This window comes from Alosa pseudoharengus, unplaced genomic scaffold (genome assembly GCF_046254945.1).
Source record: "Alosa pseudoharengus isolate Yale_2024_CS ecotype anadromous, Long Island Sound unplaced genomic scaffold, YU_APseudo_1.1 YU_APseudo_1.1_scf_12, whole genome shotgun sequence".
Taxonomy (NCBI): Eukaryota; Metazoa; Chordata; class Actinopteri; order Clupeiformes; family Clupeidae; genus Alosa; species Alosa pseudoharengus.
The window spans coordinates 2,907,019-2,923,952 of record NW_027468587.1 but is presented as its reverse complement, the minus strand read 5'-3'; the positions used below and the strand labels follow the sequence as shown (position 1 = coordinate 2,923,952).

Here is a 16,934-nt window from a genome sequence, read left to right as displayed (position 1 = left end):
GAAAGAGAAGGTAGAATATATATACCTGCTTGTGCGTCGAGCTCTTCTCACACACTCGTTTCATTCTCGCACTCTCCCCAGACACTGTTTTCGCAACTTAGTCATGTAGCTATATAATCATGTGATAGTTAGCATGTATCATTGTTATTATAAGTATTTCTCTTGTATATGACACACACCGGATTCCCAGAGATTGAGCCAGAGTAGAGGATTTGGGCGGAATTCACTACAAGCCTACCATCATCGACGTCAGACAGACGAACCGCAGACAGGCTTGTTCCGGAGAATTAAGATTGGCCATCTTGGCGTGAAAACAACAGCCGCTGCCCACCAAGCTGCTGCCCTGGTCGTGGCAAGTCTGGGGGTCTTGCAGGGCTGGTTTCTGGTCGATTGGTATTGTGAGCTCGCCGGGGGACACGTCCGTCTGTGTTTCCATTTGCCGTCCGTCATGTTTGAATTCCAGCCATTGTTTTCGGTGGGACTGTCCAGGGGGCCGCGCATGACTGACCTAGGCCAGTGAATGAGGATAGACAGGCCCTACTCCCCAAGCTTTTTAACCCATTCTCCATTGGCTGTACTTGCAAGAGACAGACACAGTAGTTTGGCACAGTAGAAAACATTTAAGGAGAGTTGCCTTTGACCCACAACAAAGAGCTGCAACGTGAGAGGTTTGGTACCCACCAAAGTACACAGTAACTGAGGCGACAGTTGTTGTCAGAAACGTGAAAACAATGGCACTTGGTTGAGTTATGTTAAGAGAATGGAGACAATGCAGAAGACAAGTCCAGGAGGTAATGCCTTACATTCAGTTGCACAGCAAAGGAGAAACAACAGGGTCACGGACAGGCAGTCTTGCCTTCAAAGAGCCACCATGCAAACAGGCTTTCATTCTACTCCTCACACTACTCAATTAACCAATTTCTCAACAAACTTCAGGCTAATGATTAATTGTAGATGCACTAGAGCTAGGCTGCATCAAAGCCTACAGCCATGCAAGCCATATAAGAGATCAGACGATATGCCTCAGGGTCAATTCATTGCATAGCAGAACTATTTCAGACTGGCTCAAAGTTTCAGCTGTAGATCTATAGGAAAATAAATGAATAGTTTTTTTTTTTAAAGTAACAAAGCTTTAAGTAATTAATTAACAACCTAAAGGCAACCTGATCTGCATTTGGTTGGTTGTTATTGAGGTGGCAGGAGATGTAGTCATTTCCTGTGTATTAGCCACATTGTGTATAAACCGCAGGACAGTGTTTTAAGCAAGTAAAAAAAAAAACGAAACCATATTAACTGCCACCGTGTATTAACCTCATAGCTGAAGAAATCAATGTATAAACCTTGGCTTATAGTATAGAAATGATGGTAAAGGCATCAAGTTTTGTCTGCAATCAGGATAAAAGAATGTGCCTGTGTTGAATCTAACCATGTTTAACACAGCCATAGCTACTTGAAGCCACTACTAACATTTCTACCCACAACAGCAGGCTGCAGATCAAGGTCTTGTATATTTTTGGCATCTTGGAGAGTGTGTGTGGTGTTACACTTACAGTGCCATCTACTATGCCCAAGCAGGAATCCATCTTAAAGAGAACAATAGTACCTAGGTCATGTGTTCAGTGCAGGCATGGATATATTTATGTCTTTCCATGCACTCTGTTTGTTTGAGGGCCTATGTGTTGAGGCCTATGTGTCCTATTACACATATTTTGAGTCAAATTAGTCGCTTGTCTTAATTTTAGTGTTATTGTCCAAAAATAGAGTTCAGTTAAGCTCATTCAAGCATTACCAGCACAGGGATATTTTGGCACTTTACTGGCTGAAAGATTTGGTTTAATGTTGGATTTCTGAGCAACCATTTAAAACTTCAGATGAGTTTGAAGGAATATTTGGGTATATGGCCAGAAAGCATTGCTTCTGACATGCTTTTAAGTGTTCTTTATGTGCCTTGACCCTCATCTGGAAAGTGACGAAGAAAGCTGTATGTTGATTTGAGTCAGTTTACGTCAGTGTTTGTGGAGGTGGTGTGTCATTTGTGCATTTTTAGATGCCACAAATTCAACAAAACATGGTGTTTTTTCACAATAACAGTTGGACTAAAAATAAAGGTCAAAGTGTGAGTGACATAAAAAAAAAAAAACCCTGAATGCATAACATGAAGATGAGAAAATAGCTGTACATGGCCTCTGAGAGCTGCTGCCCATGTGGAAGGCTTCCTGTCGACCCAGACACAGAACAGGAGAAGGAAATTCTATTTGCTCCTCTAGCCTCTATTCACTTTCATCTTTAAGTACTCTTAAAAATGGTAAGAAAGCTTTCAGGTTAAAATAGAGATATCCACTGCATACATGAGATTTAGAAAATAAAAGAGATGCCACCCTACATGGAAAAGCAGCATTCGTTCTCACCCACTTTTCTTACTTCTCTCTCGCGCTCGTTTTCTCTCTCCGCTTCTCAGAGGAACCCTCCCCCTCCCCCTCCCAGGCCTGCGTTGGCGATGAGCTTGCCCCTCTTCTTCTTCTCCTTGAGTCTCTTCAGCAGGCAGCTGGCGATGCCCAGAGCGCCGCCCTTGAGGAAGCGCACAAAGTTGTCGCCCACCAGCGGGCCCATGGCGAACAGGCCCGGCTCGGCGCCGCACTCGAACGTGTACGGGTGGATGTCCAGCGGGTTGCGCTTGCACGAGATGGGCCGGCTGGTGTCCAGGCCCAGGTAGCGGCCCTGCTCCTTCAGGAAAAACAGGTTCGGGTGCGAGCCGATCAGCACCAACGCCATGGAGACCTTGAGGGGGCGGAGCGAGCCGCCGGGGCCCTGCAGCACGCAGCGCATGTCCGGCTGGAAGGAGACCACGCAGTGCTCGGGGAAGCTGACGTAGCCGGCCTTCGGGCCCGCGGCTGGGGCTGGGGCAGGGGCTGGGGCTGGGGCTGGGGCAGGGGCCCCATTGGCGGGGGAGGCCGAGCCGGGAGCGGGGCTGGGGGCCATGGGGGGGCTCTGGGAGCACATCATGTGGTAGACGCGGTGGTACTCGGGGTAGAGGGTCTTGGGCAGCTGCTTGAAGATGAGCTGCGGGTCATCGGCGCGCTTGCGGAAGGCGTGCAACACGGGGATGCCGTGGTTACAGGCACACAGGACGGCGTCGGCCGCGCTCAGCCCTGCGCCCACCACCAGCACGGGCTCAGAGGGCGCCACGCCAGCGGTCAGGGCCACGCCGAGGGCGCGCACGCTGTGGAAGACGAAGGGGAGGTCCTCGCCCTCCACGCCGAGCCGCGCCGGCGAATCGGACGCCCCCGTGGCCAGGACCACGTTTTCGGCGAACAGGCTGAAGGGGACGTGGGTGTCATCTTGGACGCGCTGGTAGCCTCGGACCTCCCACAGCCCCTGCGCCAGCCCAGGGGAGACCCCGATGCCGCCGCCCACGCCGCCGTTGACCATCTTTTTCCCCTGGTCCACCTCGTCGGCCATCTTCTCCTCACCGTCGCTGCTGCCGTTGCTCTCCACGCCGTTCCCCACAACGTTTCGCTTCACGCCGTTCGCCAGGTCGCCGTCCTTGCCGTGGCCGTTGGTCAGGTCGTCCTCGTGGCGACCGCGGTGGAGTCTCTGCACAGAGGTGACGTAGGTGTTGTCCACAAAATTCTTCTGCAGACCCATCAGCTTCACGTAGTTCTTGTAGTACGCGGAGATGTCCTCTGGTGAGGCGCGGTCACTGGCCACGCCCCTGGACACAAGGAGCCATAAAATAAGTCACATTTCAATCCAATTTTACTTCATTACTGATGATTCTTTATTGATAACATAATGTCACTACCCTCTTCTTGAGTGTCAAAAAATGTGTCTACTTGAACAGCTGTTTTAAAGCCTTCCTGCTTGTTGGTTGTTCATCTCATCTTCTCTAACCTGACTCTATCTCTCTCTCAAAGCCCTAAATCCATTTTATTCATCCCGTTATTCATTTCACTTTCACAAACAGATTAATCTAGATTGTATTAGATAAATTACATTTATTTGATTGCATGAAATAATAATAGATTGTCATTGCGTGGAGTACAGATACAAAGCCAGTGAAATGCAGAGCACATCCTGCCTCACCTGCGTTTGACTGGGCACATGTCCCTGTAGTTGACCCCTGGCAGCTCCATCCAGATGCCCAGGCTGATGGTCAGCATTGAGCCCTCCATGGCCTGGAGAAACAGCGCATGATCAGACCCGAGCATCATCAGGCCCGAGCATCATCAGGCCCGAGCATCATCAGACCAGGCACACACAGGGAAAGCGCATCATCAGACCCGAGCATCATCAGACCCAGCACACAAAGGCACAGCTCATGGCAGGCTTAAAGGAGCACGACAACTTTCTGGGAAATTGGGTCATTTGCCATCTACCCCAGAGTTAGATAAAAGGACAGCCCGTTAGTTTACCGTTTAGTGGGGAAGTTAAGCACAAAAATGTATCACTTTGTGATAAAAGCAGCAAATTTGGTGAAAAAAAATAACAAAGGGGGTCCGATCAGATTTAGAATGGTAGGTGCCTCAGATTTTGTTCCCTGGGGGACACGGCAGCCAATTTTTATAAAAGGTGAAAAAGGGTTGAACAGCTAATACAGTTACATATTTTACCTTAAATCTATGTCATCCACACATGCTCATAAACAAGGCCCTTAAATATTTAAATAATAAATAATAAAAATGTGCCCACTGTGATACCAAATAGTACCTTATGCCAGTTCATCAAAATTTGTCAGAATTAAGAATCCTTCAAGAATTCATATTTACATTATACATTTTATAAAAAGACAGTGGAGGAAGTGACAGAAAGCAAGTGGGAGATGGGGTGGAATCAGGAAATCACCCGGGTCGGACTCAACCCCCCCATAAATACACAATTTAACATCAATATCAAAATAACTGGTTTATTTTGACTTTTTAAAACTTTATTTGATTGATTTATGGTAAAATATATAACTGTATTACTTGTTAGTTTCTCTTTTCTATCCTTCACCTAATAAAATCCATATTTTTCAGATCAATTGTTATGAAAATTTGAGCTTAACCGCTCCACTAGCCTAAAGTTCTGTTTTCATATTTACTCTAAAAAGACAGTGGAGGAAGTGACAGAAAGCAAGTGGGAGAGAGACATGGGGTGGAATCAGGAAATCACCCGGGTCGGACTCAAACTCGGATCTTATTTAGCTTTAGGTTAGCTGTGGGCTAACTGGTATAACATATGCCCAGGGAATTATGCTAAAGTAGGTTAACAGTGTCAGACTCAGGGTTATCACATACACAGAGAAGAGAAGGGTATGCAGTGTTTCCCACAGAATTGGATTCAATTTGTGGCGGTAGCTGACTTTGACAAGGGGGGGGGGGTATTAAGATCGTCTTGGTAGTGTAGGTCTAATTGAGTGCCTGTCACTTTTTAAGACGTTTGAGGGAACCCTTGCACAGTTAAAAGGCTGCTGATGTGTGGATGCAATTCATAACGTTTTCTACATAGTTAAAATAAAGGTTCGTACTTCTCTTTGGGACAAGCACTTTTGAATTTTGGAAAACACTTTTTCATTTACATCGGGATTTTGCAAACATTCAGTGTCAGAGTCAACGAAATTGACAAGCAGCTGTAAGTAGGCTAAGCATGCTAAATTCGACATCCAAACAGTATTCTAACGTTAGCTTTGAGATACTGCTTGATTTCATAACTTAACTTAGTTTAGTCTCTTCAATGTAGCCTACTATATTTTGATAAGACCTTAGCAGAGTTCACTTCAATGCAGCAGTTTTGAACAAATTTGTGCAGCATGGTCACGATGCTAAGCGGATTTAATAGCAATTTAGCCAGACGTCTTCTATGTAATGCTTCTATGTGGCAACAACAATCCTTCAACAATCGTGAATATTTTGTTAAATGCACATGCAGAGGAGGGGCAGCGGGCTACGAGAGAGAGCGGGGCGGGGCAGGGAAAGGCTGCGTGCGTAAAAAGCGCAGCTCAATGGCAATGCAAGGATTTGACCTTATATTTAATTTAAATTCAATTAAATCAAATTAAACATAGAATATTCATCTGTGGCGGCCGATTTTTATTTAGTGGCGCCCCGCCACAGATTAGTCAATGTATGGGAAACACTGGTATGTACCCAGATAGCAATTTCCTTTTGGCCGGATCCGCATAAAGGCCTTTAGATCCGCCTGTAGCGGACATACGGTATCTGACTGTGGGCCAGGTCTACTCCTGATACAGGTTTCAGCTCTGCTAGCAATGCTGTTTTATCACCGGTTTACAGATTTGTCCCAGGTCCGATTTCCGCAACTCAACTGGAAGTTAGGAAATGCGTTTAAAATACAAAACACTGATTTGGCCCAAACCTGTGATACGGATATGAGCCGAAGGACCATTTTTTCACAGCAGACCCAGGTGGTAATGATATTAATTAAGGTGTGGATTCTGCTAAATTGACTGTCCTTTCCCTACTTCATTGTCAACTGGCTGCTAAAAAAAAAAAAAAGGTATTTTGGAATGGCACAAATTTAGAAGCCATGGGGGTGCACTATGTTCCCTTGGCCACTTCATTTCTACAGTAAGGCTGGAAAAGAAGATATAGTTGGCTCAATATTGATCATATGCTCGTTTCATTATTTTTATTATTACCTAGCAGTGGTAAAAGTAGTCAATTGCTGTTTGTGTCAGATCAAACAGTGCTATGAGACAACCCCATATTCTTGCCACGCATGCAGAAGTCCAAGCAGTAACGTTAATCAAGGATCTTTGGTTTGCGCACTATCAATCTTTTGACATGATTTGCCATCCTGGGGTTGGACTAGGACACAGCTCAACTTTTCAAGGTAGGCTATCTGCTTTTTATCTCTGTTGGTTTATTCAGAGACAACAACAAGCAGCCGAGCGATTGATAACTTTAGGCCTACTGTAAGTTTATACTATTATTTTCCAGCATAGCTTAGCTTGAGCAAAATAACTCTCAATAACTAGCCTATTATGGAAAAAACAGTGATAACGCTAACAGGATCACTGATGATAAAAAACCGAGTGTAATTGTGCCTATTTTCAAAAAGGAATAAATGGCTAATGTTTATTTTGTGTTGTTTCAGATTGACCATGGAGATGACTGGAAGACAGCCTGAATATCGATGGGAACAGTGGAATTAACACGACTTAAACTTTGTCTGGGATTGCACTTCTACAGTCAGGTTGTTGAATAAAAAAAATAATAAGACACTTATTTGTAAAGTTTTTTTTACCCCCCTATTGTGTTTGTAGGCTAGCTTATGTTTATTAGTTGAGCTGTTGGGAAAACGTTACGAACTTACGAACTGGGTGAACCTATAACGAACCTGTTAGAAAATGTGTAGTGTAGCAAACAGATTTTCAGGATAATTAGCCTAATTACCAATCACATTTCACATGTCAAATAAAGCCAGCTGATATCTGATAAACGGGTCCGTACCACACACAATAAGCGGACCCGTACTGCATATGATAAGCAGATCTGGAACACGTCAGTAACACAGACTCTCATACGGAACTGGGCCAGTCTTAGCCCTTATTGGAACCAGATCCGTCAAACGGATCCAGACCAGTTTTGGACCGATGTGCGTTTGGACGCCGGATCAGGTCCATTATGCAGATCCGTGCCGGACGTTGTGGTAGGTGTGGCCCAGTTCCGTCCCAGTGTATGTTTGCTATCTGGGTATCCTCTAATCTAACTCTGGGTGTGTACTGTGTATGATGGGACTCTAGTGCCAGAGAAGAGAAGGGTATGTATCCTCTAATCTAACTCTGGGTGTGTGTATGCTGGGACTCTAGTGCCAGAGAAGAGAAGGGTATGTATCCTCTAATCTAACTCTGGGTGTGTACTGTGTATGATGGGACTCACATGCCAGAGAAGAGAAGGGTATGTATCCTCTAATCTAACTCTGGGTGTGTACTGTGTATGATGGGACTCACGTGCCAGGCGCCCCCAGGGGTGGCCTTGCCCAGCACCAGGTGGGGTATGTGGCGCTGAGGCTCCAGCCTCCACTGCAACACAGGGGGCAGCTCGAAGCCCATGTCTGCGTTGGGGTGCAGCAGAGTGTCAAACAGCACCGCCACGGGGTTGGCTGAGCGACCCTCCAGGCCCTCACACAGGAGCTCCAGGTCCTGTACACACACACACACACACACACACATATATGTATGCACAAACACATTTTAAGGGCTCATTCCAAAGTTCTTTAAGGTTATAATTAAGCCACACAAATTCACTACTAAAACACCTTTTAAAGGCTCATTCTAAAGTCCTTTAAGATTATGATTAATCCACGCAAGCTCACTACTACAACAAGTTAATTTCTGTGAACTCGAGAGAACATTTCTAAGGCTGTTGTTTATTTTGTGTGTGTGTCTGTGTGTGTGCGCGTCCATGCATGTCTGTGAAGTGAAGTGTAAAAATTCTCTATTATTTCCTTGTTTACTAGCTTCAGTACCCCTCCACAATTATTGGCACCCCTGGTAAAGTTGACTAAAAACAGGTATTAAAAATACTTTTTTGGTGATTTATTGTAACAATGCACAATGAAAACAATGAGGAAACATCCAACCTTGAAGGGAAGCAAATGTATTCTGAGAAAAAGAAACATAAACAAATAAATATTTTTAACAAAAACACATTGCCACATGCTGCATTTTCCTAATTATATTCAACTTCTTAGTTGATGAGTGTGTTACCAGTTACCAGGGGTGCCAATAATTCTGTAAGGTGCGTGTCTGCGTGTGTGCGCGCGCGTGTGTGTTACCTGCTCGGTGATAGGCAGGTGCTTGCTCTCCTGCAGCTTGCGATACAGCACTGGGTTTGGGTGCCCTGTGGCTGGGTCCAGGTAGGGGGTGTATCCACTCAGCAGGTACGACAGGCAGATACCTGAGGGGCCGTTACCTGGGAGAGGAAGTCAAAACAATGCCTAGTGTCCCAGCAGTGAGAGTTCATGTGTTTTCCATTCTCATCAGTGATAACACTACAGGCTATACAGGTCTGAGATGTGAGATTTAGTGATGTAAGGAGAAACTGACTTCGACCACAGCATTGGATAAAAATGTCAGAAACAATCCTCAATTATAACCTTATAATTGTGCAATGTGGCCACAGATCCAATGGATTTACAGAGATATCTAATGTTCAAAACCTAGTGCAGATCCAATTGTACTTACATTTTAGTAACATTTTAGAAACATTTGATTAGTAAAGAAAGTAGAAGTAGGTGAATTTATGAGAAATAGGAGAGGGCACAGAATGTTTGTGTCACAGGATTCTGTAATTACAAAGATCACTGAAGCTGTCCAGCAGGTTGTACTGGTTTATGTAACCTCAGGTCACCGTGCGGCCTTGATCACTTAACGTTTGCTGGCACACACAACTAAATAAGTTCCCTCACATTGTTATGGAGCAAGTGTTTGGACTGTGCTGTGGGTGTGTGTGTGTTTGGACTGTGCTGTGGGTGTGTGTGTGCATGTCTCACCGATAATGACTACTGGCACAGTGGGAGGGCCGTCCCTGGGCAGAGAGCTTTCTTCCAGTAGGGGCATAGTAGCAGCCAGAGACAGAGCTGGCACTGCAGGGAGATCACACACACACACACACACAGCACACACACACACAGCACACATAAATACACACACACACAGCACACACACACACACACACACACACACACACACACAGCACACATAAATACACACACAGCACACACAAAACACACATGTACACACACACACACACACACACACACACACACACAGCACACATAAATACACACACACACACACACACACACAGCGCACATAAATACACACACAGTATACACAAAACACACATGTACACACACACACACACACACACAGCACACATAAATACACACACACACACACAGTGCACATAAATACACACACAGCACACACACACACACACACACACAGCGCACATAAATACACACACAGCACACACACACACAGCGCACATAAATACACACACACACACACACATGTACACACACAGCACACACACACACAGCACACATAAATACACACACAGCACACACAAAACACACACACACACACACAGCGCACATAAATACACACACACACACACACACACATGTACACACACACACACAAAACACATACACACAAATGAAACACACACATAACACAATCACAAACACACACACACATATGCATCCTGGTCACTCATCATATTCTCCTCAGTTACCATGTTTCCTGTATCGGCACAATATGGAGGGAACTTTTTGACAGTAAAACAATTATACAGGAAATACTTAAGAATACATGTTTTCTTTGTGCCTATATGACACATAATAAAAATTAATCATTGAAAAATTACAAACAATGCAGCTATAAGAGTTACACAAGCCACATTTACATGGACAGTTTTTTTGTCATTCTGAATAAACTATTCCGATTGAGAAGTTTGTGCCGTCTGTTTACAGCAGGCAATCCGATTGACCGTATACATGGCTGTTTATTTGAAATAGGAATACAGTAACTCTTTCATTACGATTAAAATCCTGATTGGATCAGGCATTTTTATTCCAATTGAGGTGTTTATATGACATTTTTTATTCCGATTGAGCCGTTATTCTGTTTTTAATTGGATTAAAAGTGTCTGTCCATGTAAACTTGGCTACAGTAACAGGATAAAGATGTGCCATACCGCTCAATTAATGGTCTTATTCTGCATTTGTTTAATGAGTTGATTTGACATTAGCATTACAGTAATGTGTAATTTAACGTGTGAATTTGAATGAGTCACCTGATTGATAAATTAGCAAAATAATATATAAAATGTGACATCTTCCATTTAACTTTAAAAAAGTGACAAGAACTTATCTCCGAACCCACAAAGTTTTACCACAAACATTCAACACAGTGCTTCCCCATACCTGTGTGTATGAAATACTATTACGATGTACTGAGGCCACAGAGCTACAAATAAGACTTGTGTAGACAAGCAAGCTCGAGTGTTGCTGGCACTCTACAAGATCAGTCACAGCTGCAAAATCAAGTCTCAGGTCAAGCTATTTTCAGAGGAGCAAGACTTCACAAAAACAGCCAAAGACAAGAGGAGTCGAATCCAGTCAAGCTGTGTCGGGTCAAATGGGAAAACATGGAAGATCTGTCCCCACTGCAAAAACAGCCCATAATAACATGTGGCCATCTCCAAAGAGTCACTCAAGGGAGAAGTGGACAAACTTCCTGTGGCTCTGTTGTGGTACATACAAGACGCAACATCTCTCCTGTATCTAATCATCACACAGCCTCCTCAATACACGAAAAAAACTCTCTCCTGTATCTTATCATCACACAGCATCCTCAATAGACGAAAAAACTCTAACAAAGAATTTGCACATCCCAGCCGGGCCAAAGCAAACACAAGAACTAAGAATGCTTTTCACTTGTTCTGACCAGAGAATATCATAAGCATCCATTCTGTCTGCTGTCTTCAGATGCTAATATGAACTTGTACACTTTGCAACTGTTGTTGTTGTCCTGTTGTCCTGAAAACACAACACTTCTGCTGCTCTTACATAACTTGCACCACTATGCCACTTGCTTACTTAGGTCAAACAGAACTACCTCAGCCATTTATTGGCCTGACTTTGCACTAGTATATTGACTGTCTATGCACAATTTCAACCCAATTTTGCTGCTCTTATTTCTTCATTGTATGTGCCTTCTTATTTACTTTTTATTGTTTACTTGAATGTTATGTTTGCCTGTGGACTTAATTGGTAAAATATGTCTTGTCTTCACCGTGGGATAGTGAGAAACGTAATTTCGATCTCTTTGTATGTCTGGGCATGTGAAGAAATTGACAATAAAGCAGACTTTGACTTTGACTTTGAATTTTGAAGTGGCTTATGATGTGTTCTTGGGTTATTTATTTGTTGTGTTGGAGCAAGCTTATTACTGCTCTGTGGCCATCAATTATATGATTATTAGTATTGTTATGATCTAATGTAGATTTGACAGGGGATACATCTAGCTTCAATTGTGTGTGATACACACTATGCTTCCCAGCTACACTTGACCCCTTTAAACAGCATCTACTAGGCTGTAGTGTAGCCTCTTTTGGGGTTCTATCAGGACTATCGCACTCCTGTACTTCTGGAATTGCTGGCATCGGTCAAGCACAATGCGGCCAAAGTCACAGCATTCTCCACGGTTAGACGGCAGCAGTGGACAGTAGTCAGCACTACTCCTCAAGCATTCTTGGATGGTGCATGATGGACAGCCTGTTGTGAAGGAGGCCCCTACTCTGTCCACCTGGCACACACAGACACGGACCTCTACCCCCACACCCACCCCACACACACACCTTCCTCACAATCTGCTCCTATGGGCGCACCACATGGGCCTATACCCCCCACCCCACCCCACCCCACACACACACACACACACCCTCTTCACACTCTGTCCCTATGGGCGCACCACACAGGCCTATTGGGCCATCCACCTGTTTGTGACCCGCTTTCAGTGGCCGGCAGCGTCACAACAGGCCTGTGACCGACCGCGGACAAAGAGTCGGGCCGGTTGTTTTTTGGCCCCGGGCTCTCATTGTGTGAGCGTCTATGTTGTTTTTCTCGTCTGCGCGTCGTCATGCTATTTGATCTCATCTCTTTCAATGGCCCCAGCTGACTCTCTCAGCATGCAAACACACAGAGGGGGCCAGTCAGGATAAAAAACAGTGTGTGGGGGGGGGGGGGGGGGGAGAGAAATAGAGGGAGAGGGTAAAGTGAGGCAGAAGAGGGAATGAAAGTCCAAAACAAACCGTCTCTTGTTCTACTTTTTTCATCTCTCCATCACTCACTTCTTCTCTCTGCCACATAGTGTGGCAACAAAAACACCGTTGGGTCAGATCTACTCACGCTGCCCGTGGCACAGTGCACTTCAGCCTGAAAGCCTGTGATGGGTGGTAACTTGCGTGGTGGTAACTTGCGTGGCGGTAACTTGCGTGGCGGTAACTTGCGTTGCGTGGTGGTAACTTGCGTGGCGGTAACTTGCGTGGAAGTAACTTGTGCTGCTTTTTTTCTTATCAAAGAGGGAGCTGAGCAACAGGGTCTTTGCCAGAATATTGTGGTTAGGATCTACTGACATGAATGCTTTCCAATTATATCAGATGTTTTATGAAATAAACGCTTAATTTAGGCTATTGAATAGATCATTTGAAGCAGCAGTTTATTTTATCATGTAGATATAGGCTTTTTTTCCCTCTGATGGAATATTTCTGTATCCAACCAATGATGGAGACCCTGCTTTCTCTGGCGTGCATGAGCATTTGACAAAGAGAAATGAAGAGGAGATGGAAATCCCACTTTAGCCCAATACAGTCTTGCTATCAAATTCTGCAGATGGATATTTACTCATAACACTGCTATCCAGCAATTCTGACCCAATCCAACCGAAATCCTCAATATCATGTGGACATACCCGCATCTTCCGGGCCCACAGGTCAATGGATGGACCGGTTTGTCGATAACACATATAAACAAACGAAACACACTGTTATATATGCATATGCAAACATGTACATTGGGCGGTGGTAGTGTAGTGGTTAAGGAGCTGGGCTAGCGTGCAGTAGCTTGAAAGTTGTCGGTTCAATTCCCGGCTTCCACCATTGTGCCCTTGAGCAAGGCACTTAACCCCAAGTTGCTCCGGGGACAATGTGATCCCTTGTAATATAGCTGACATATGTAAGTCACTTTGGTCAAGAAGTGTCTGCTAAATGTAATGTAATATATATAATGTACACACAAGAACACACACAGATCTACAAAAATACCCCCCAGACAGACACACACACAAACACACACACACACACATACATACTCTATGAGAACCGTCACTGGCTGGGTTTTGCCGCTTGCAGCCAGAGCCATTGAGCGGGAGACCGCACGCGCGTGTGTGTGTGTTTTTGCGAGCGCACTCATTGTTTTCCTCCCAGCCGGCCCAAATCCCCCCTGATCACACCTCTGCGCAGCGCATAATCCGGCTCCCGGCGTGTTTATGTCCTTCTGAGCCGCCCCGGGCCCTTCCACACCCCCACTGTCTGTTTACCTTCCCCAGCACCACCCGCCGCCTGCCTCCGAGGGGCGACTGTGGGGGGGTCACGGGTGGAGGTGCTGGAGGAGGTGAGGGGTGCTGGGGTGCTGCTGGAGGAGGTGGAGGAGCCGGGGGTGGTGAGAGTGGTTGAGAAGTACATGGGCAAAGAGTGGCAGGAGGGTGTTGCAGGGGGTGGAGGTGGCGAGATGAGTGGGGAGGTGGATCTGAATGGGGGGGGGGGGGGGGTTAGCTGTTGGCAGGGGCTAGACTGGCATTTGCGCTCCACTGGTCGCCCATTTAACAGTTGTCTGACCACATTCACTCTGGCCACACACCACAGCTCCACAGTCACATGCGCTCGCTCGTATCTGTCCATTCACCGCTCATGGGAGGAGAGAGAGAGAAAGAAAACAGAAGAGAGAGAGATGAAAACAGAGGAGAGAGAGATGAAAACAGAGGAGAGAGAGAGCAAGAAAACAGAAGAGAGAGATGAAAACAGAGGAGAGAGAGCAAGAAAACAGAAGAGAGAGAGATGAAAACAGAGGAGAGAGAGAGCAAGAAAACAGAAGAGAGAGAGATGAAAACAGAGGAGAGAGAGAGCAAGAAAACAGAAGAGAGAGAGATGAAAACAGAGGAGAGAGAGCAAGAAAACAGAAGAGAGAGAGATGAAAACAGAGGAGAGAGAGAGCAAGAAAACAGAGGAGAGAGAGATGAAAAGAGAGGAGAGAGATGAAAACAGAAGAGAGAGAGATGAAAAGAGAGGAGAGAGAGATGAAAACAGAGGAGAGAGAGATGAAAAGAGGAGAGAGAGATGAAAAGAGAGGAGATGAAAAGAGAGGAGAGAGAGATGAAAAGAGAGGAGAGAGAGATGAAAAGAGAGGAGAGAGAGATGAAAACAGCTAGACTGGTGGGCGGAATGACACACACAAACAGCCAATCCAATGCCAGTGCTTATAACAGGAGGGACCATGTTACAAACTTGACCATAAAATGTTAATTAACTTCCACTTTATGGAAGTTGAACAACAGAAAATACTAAAGCTTTTCAATATAAGTATGCATACTTTAAATGCACTTACACATTTTGGTATAAAAGTACAGTAAAAATGGACCACCACCCACATTTTAAACTAATCTTTAAAGGAATCATCAATGGCACATTTTTGTAACCTTACACAAACATACTTCAAACCTTCTCACACACAAATAGCTAAACCTGTCAATAATATCTTTAGACAACAGCCAGATAATGGTGAGTTATTATAGTCACAAATTGGTATTTTCTAAAGTTAAAAAACAATGCGTAGTCCTCCTGCCAGAATGACTGCACATTAGGGGAAGAAAAAAAGACGTTGGCACCTACAGTAGTGTATTGCAATCCTGTGGATTCGCATCATTGGCACCTACAGTAGTGTATTGCAATCCTGTGGATTCGCATCATTGGCACCTACAGTAGTGTATTGCAATCCTGTGGATTCGCATCATTGGCACCTACAGTAGTGTATTGCAATCCTGTGGATTCGCATCATTGGCACCTACAGTAGTGTATTGCAATCCTGTGGATTCGCATCATTGGCACCTACAGTAGTGTATTGCATAGTTGTTGCAATGTTGCACTTACATCACTTACATTTCACATGATGGTAGATAGTGACAACTTGGTCCAGCCATTTCCATGTCTACTGTCTACATGGTGTGTGTGTGTCTGACTGTTTATGTGTGGTTATTAAACCTGTTGGCTGGCATCAAACAATGGCATTCCACTATTTGTTAAGCTTTTTCTCGAAACCCCTTAATTTTTTTCTGATTAATGTCTTCTGTTTTTACAGTGAATAAGAATTTAGCAGGTGCACTTCTTTTCAGTGATTAAAAACTATGCTATCAATAACCATGTATATTCAGGCCACTTGACTGGAATGCAATTGCAATACCTCTGACAAAATGAACATGACCGTATGACCTCACCGGCAATCCCACAATCGACCGACAGCAATATGGTCATGTGTATGCACGTGAGTGTAGCATGTGCGTGTAATGCATGTTGCGCGCATGCACAGACGAGACGTCTGGCTATATTCACTCTTCAACATATACACTACAGAAAGCGGAGCGAGTTGATTTGGTGACACTCAGGAGTGACACACAGGAGTGTGTCTGTCATCATCAACCTTGCATAATTTAGGTCATAGCCGTCCTCCCTGTCAACATGTAAGGGTGGCATCGGGAGAGGTACAATGGGCACAACATTGAAATGTTTTGTGTGCGTCCGGTCTGTGTGCAGGCGTGCGTGTTTCGCTTACCTCTGTGGAACAGACACTTCTGATGAATTCTGTGATGCGCTATCAGTCCCGTCTCACTGGTTGCCTCCGAGCGCTTCGGCGGTATAAATAGCCCGTGTCGGCGGTGGGAGTGTCCGTGGGCCAGGCATGATGACACGAGCCGTTTGGTTGCAGGATGCGCTGTCCGCCGACCGCCGCACTTTGCAACAGACAGGATCAGGGCAACCTCGGTGGTGACTCTCCGCCTTGCAGGAGACGCATGGTTTAATAACAGCCGGACAGCGGACACGCAGCGTACCCCGTGAGAACCGCGGCAGATATGCAGTCTCCCGCATCACATGTACCTCGCGTTGAACCGACAGGCATGAAGACCGAGCGCAGATTCGCAACCAGGGATGCTGCGCGGAGTTCACCGGCTGGTCCACAACGAGGAATCTTAATCGATCATTTCTCGATGTTGCATTCTTACCTCAGGTCAGACCCAACCACGTGAGGCCAGTTTAGAGACAAGCACCCCTCTTCATTCAGAAATCGTGGTGATCCCACACTACATCATTTCT

At 45.2% G+C, this 16,934-nt stretch overlaps 1 protein-coding gene across 1 annotated transcript; it reads right to left on the bottom strand.

Annotated features, from left to right (window-relative positions):
* Positions 1-16,460, bottom strand: osgin2 (oxidative stress induced growth inhibitor family member 2). Its single transcript, XM_076279760.1, has 6 exons — positions 16,396-16,460; positions 9,496-9,588; positions 8,779-8,915; positions 7,952-8,143; positions 4,084-4,175; positions 1-3,712 (listed from the first exon to the last, which is right to left on the bottom strand). Exons 2-6 carry the CDS (start codon positions 9,560-9,562, stop codon positions 2,455-2,457), a joined length of 1,746 nt encoding a protein of 581 aa, XP_076135875.1. The 5' UTR covers positions 9,563-9,588; positions 16,396-16,460; the 3' UTR covers positions 1-2,454.
* Between the last annotated feature and the right edge of the window lie 474 nt (positions 16,461-16,934).

Bases quoted from the DNA above. Each gene is read 5' to 3' on its own strand.
- osgin2 (XM_076279760.1), bottom strand. From the start codon at position 9,562: ATGCCCCTACTGGAAGAAAGCTCTCTGCCCAGGGACGGCCCTCCCACT. The intron at 8,144-8,778 runs GTAACACACACG...GTGTGTGTACAG, and splicing joins ACCTGCCTATCACCGAGCAG to GACCTGGAGCTCCTGTGTGA. The intron at 4,176-7,951 runs GTGAGTCCCATC...CTGTTTCTCCAG, and splicing joins CCCCTGGGGGCGCCTGGCAC to GCCATGGAGGGCTCAATGCT.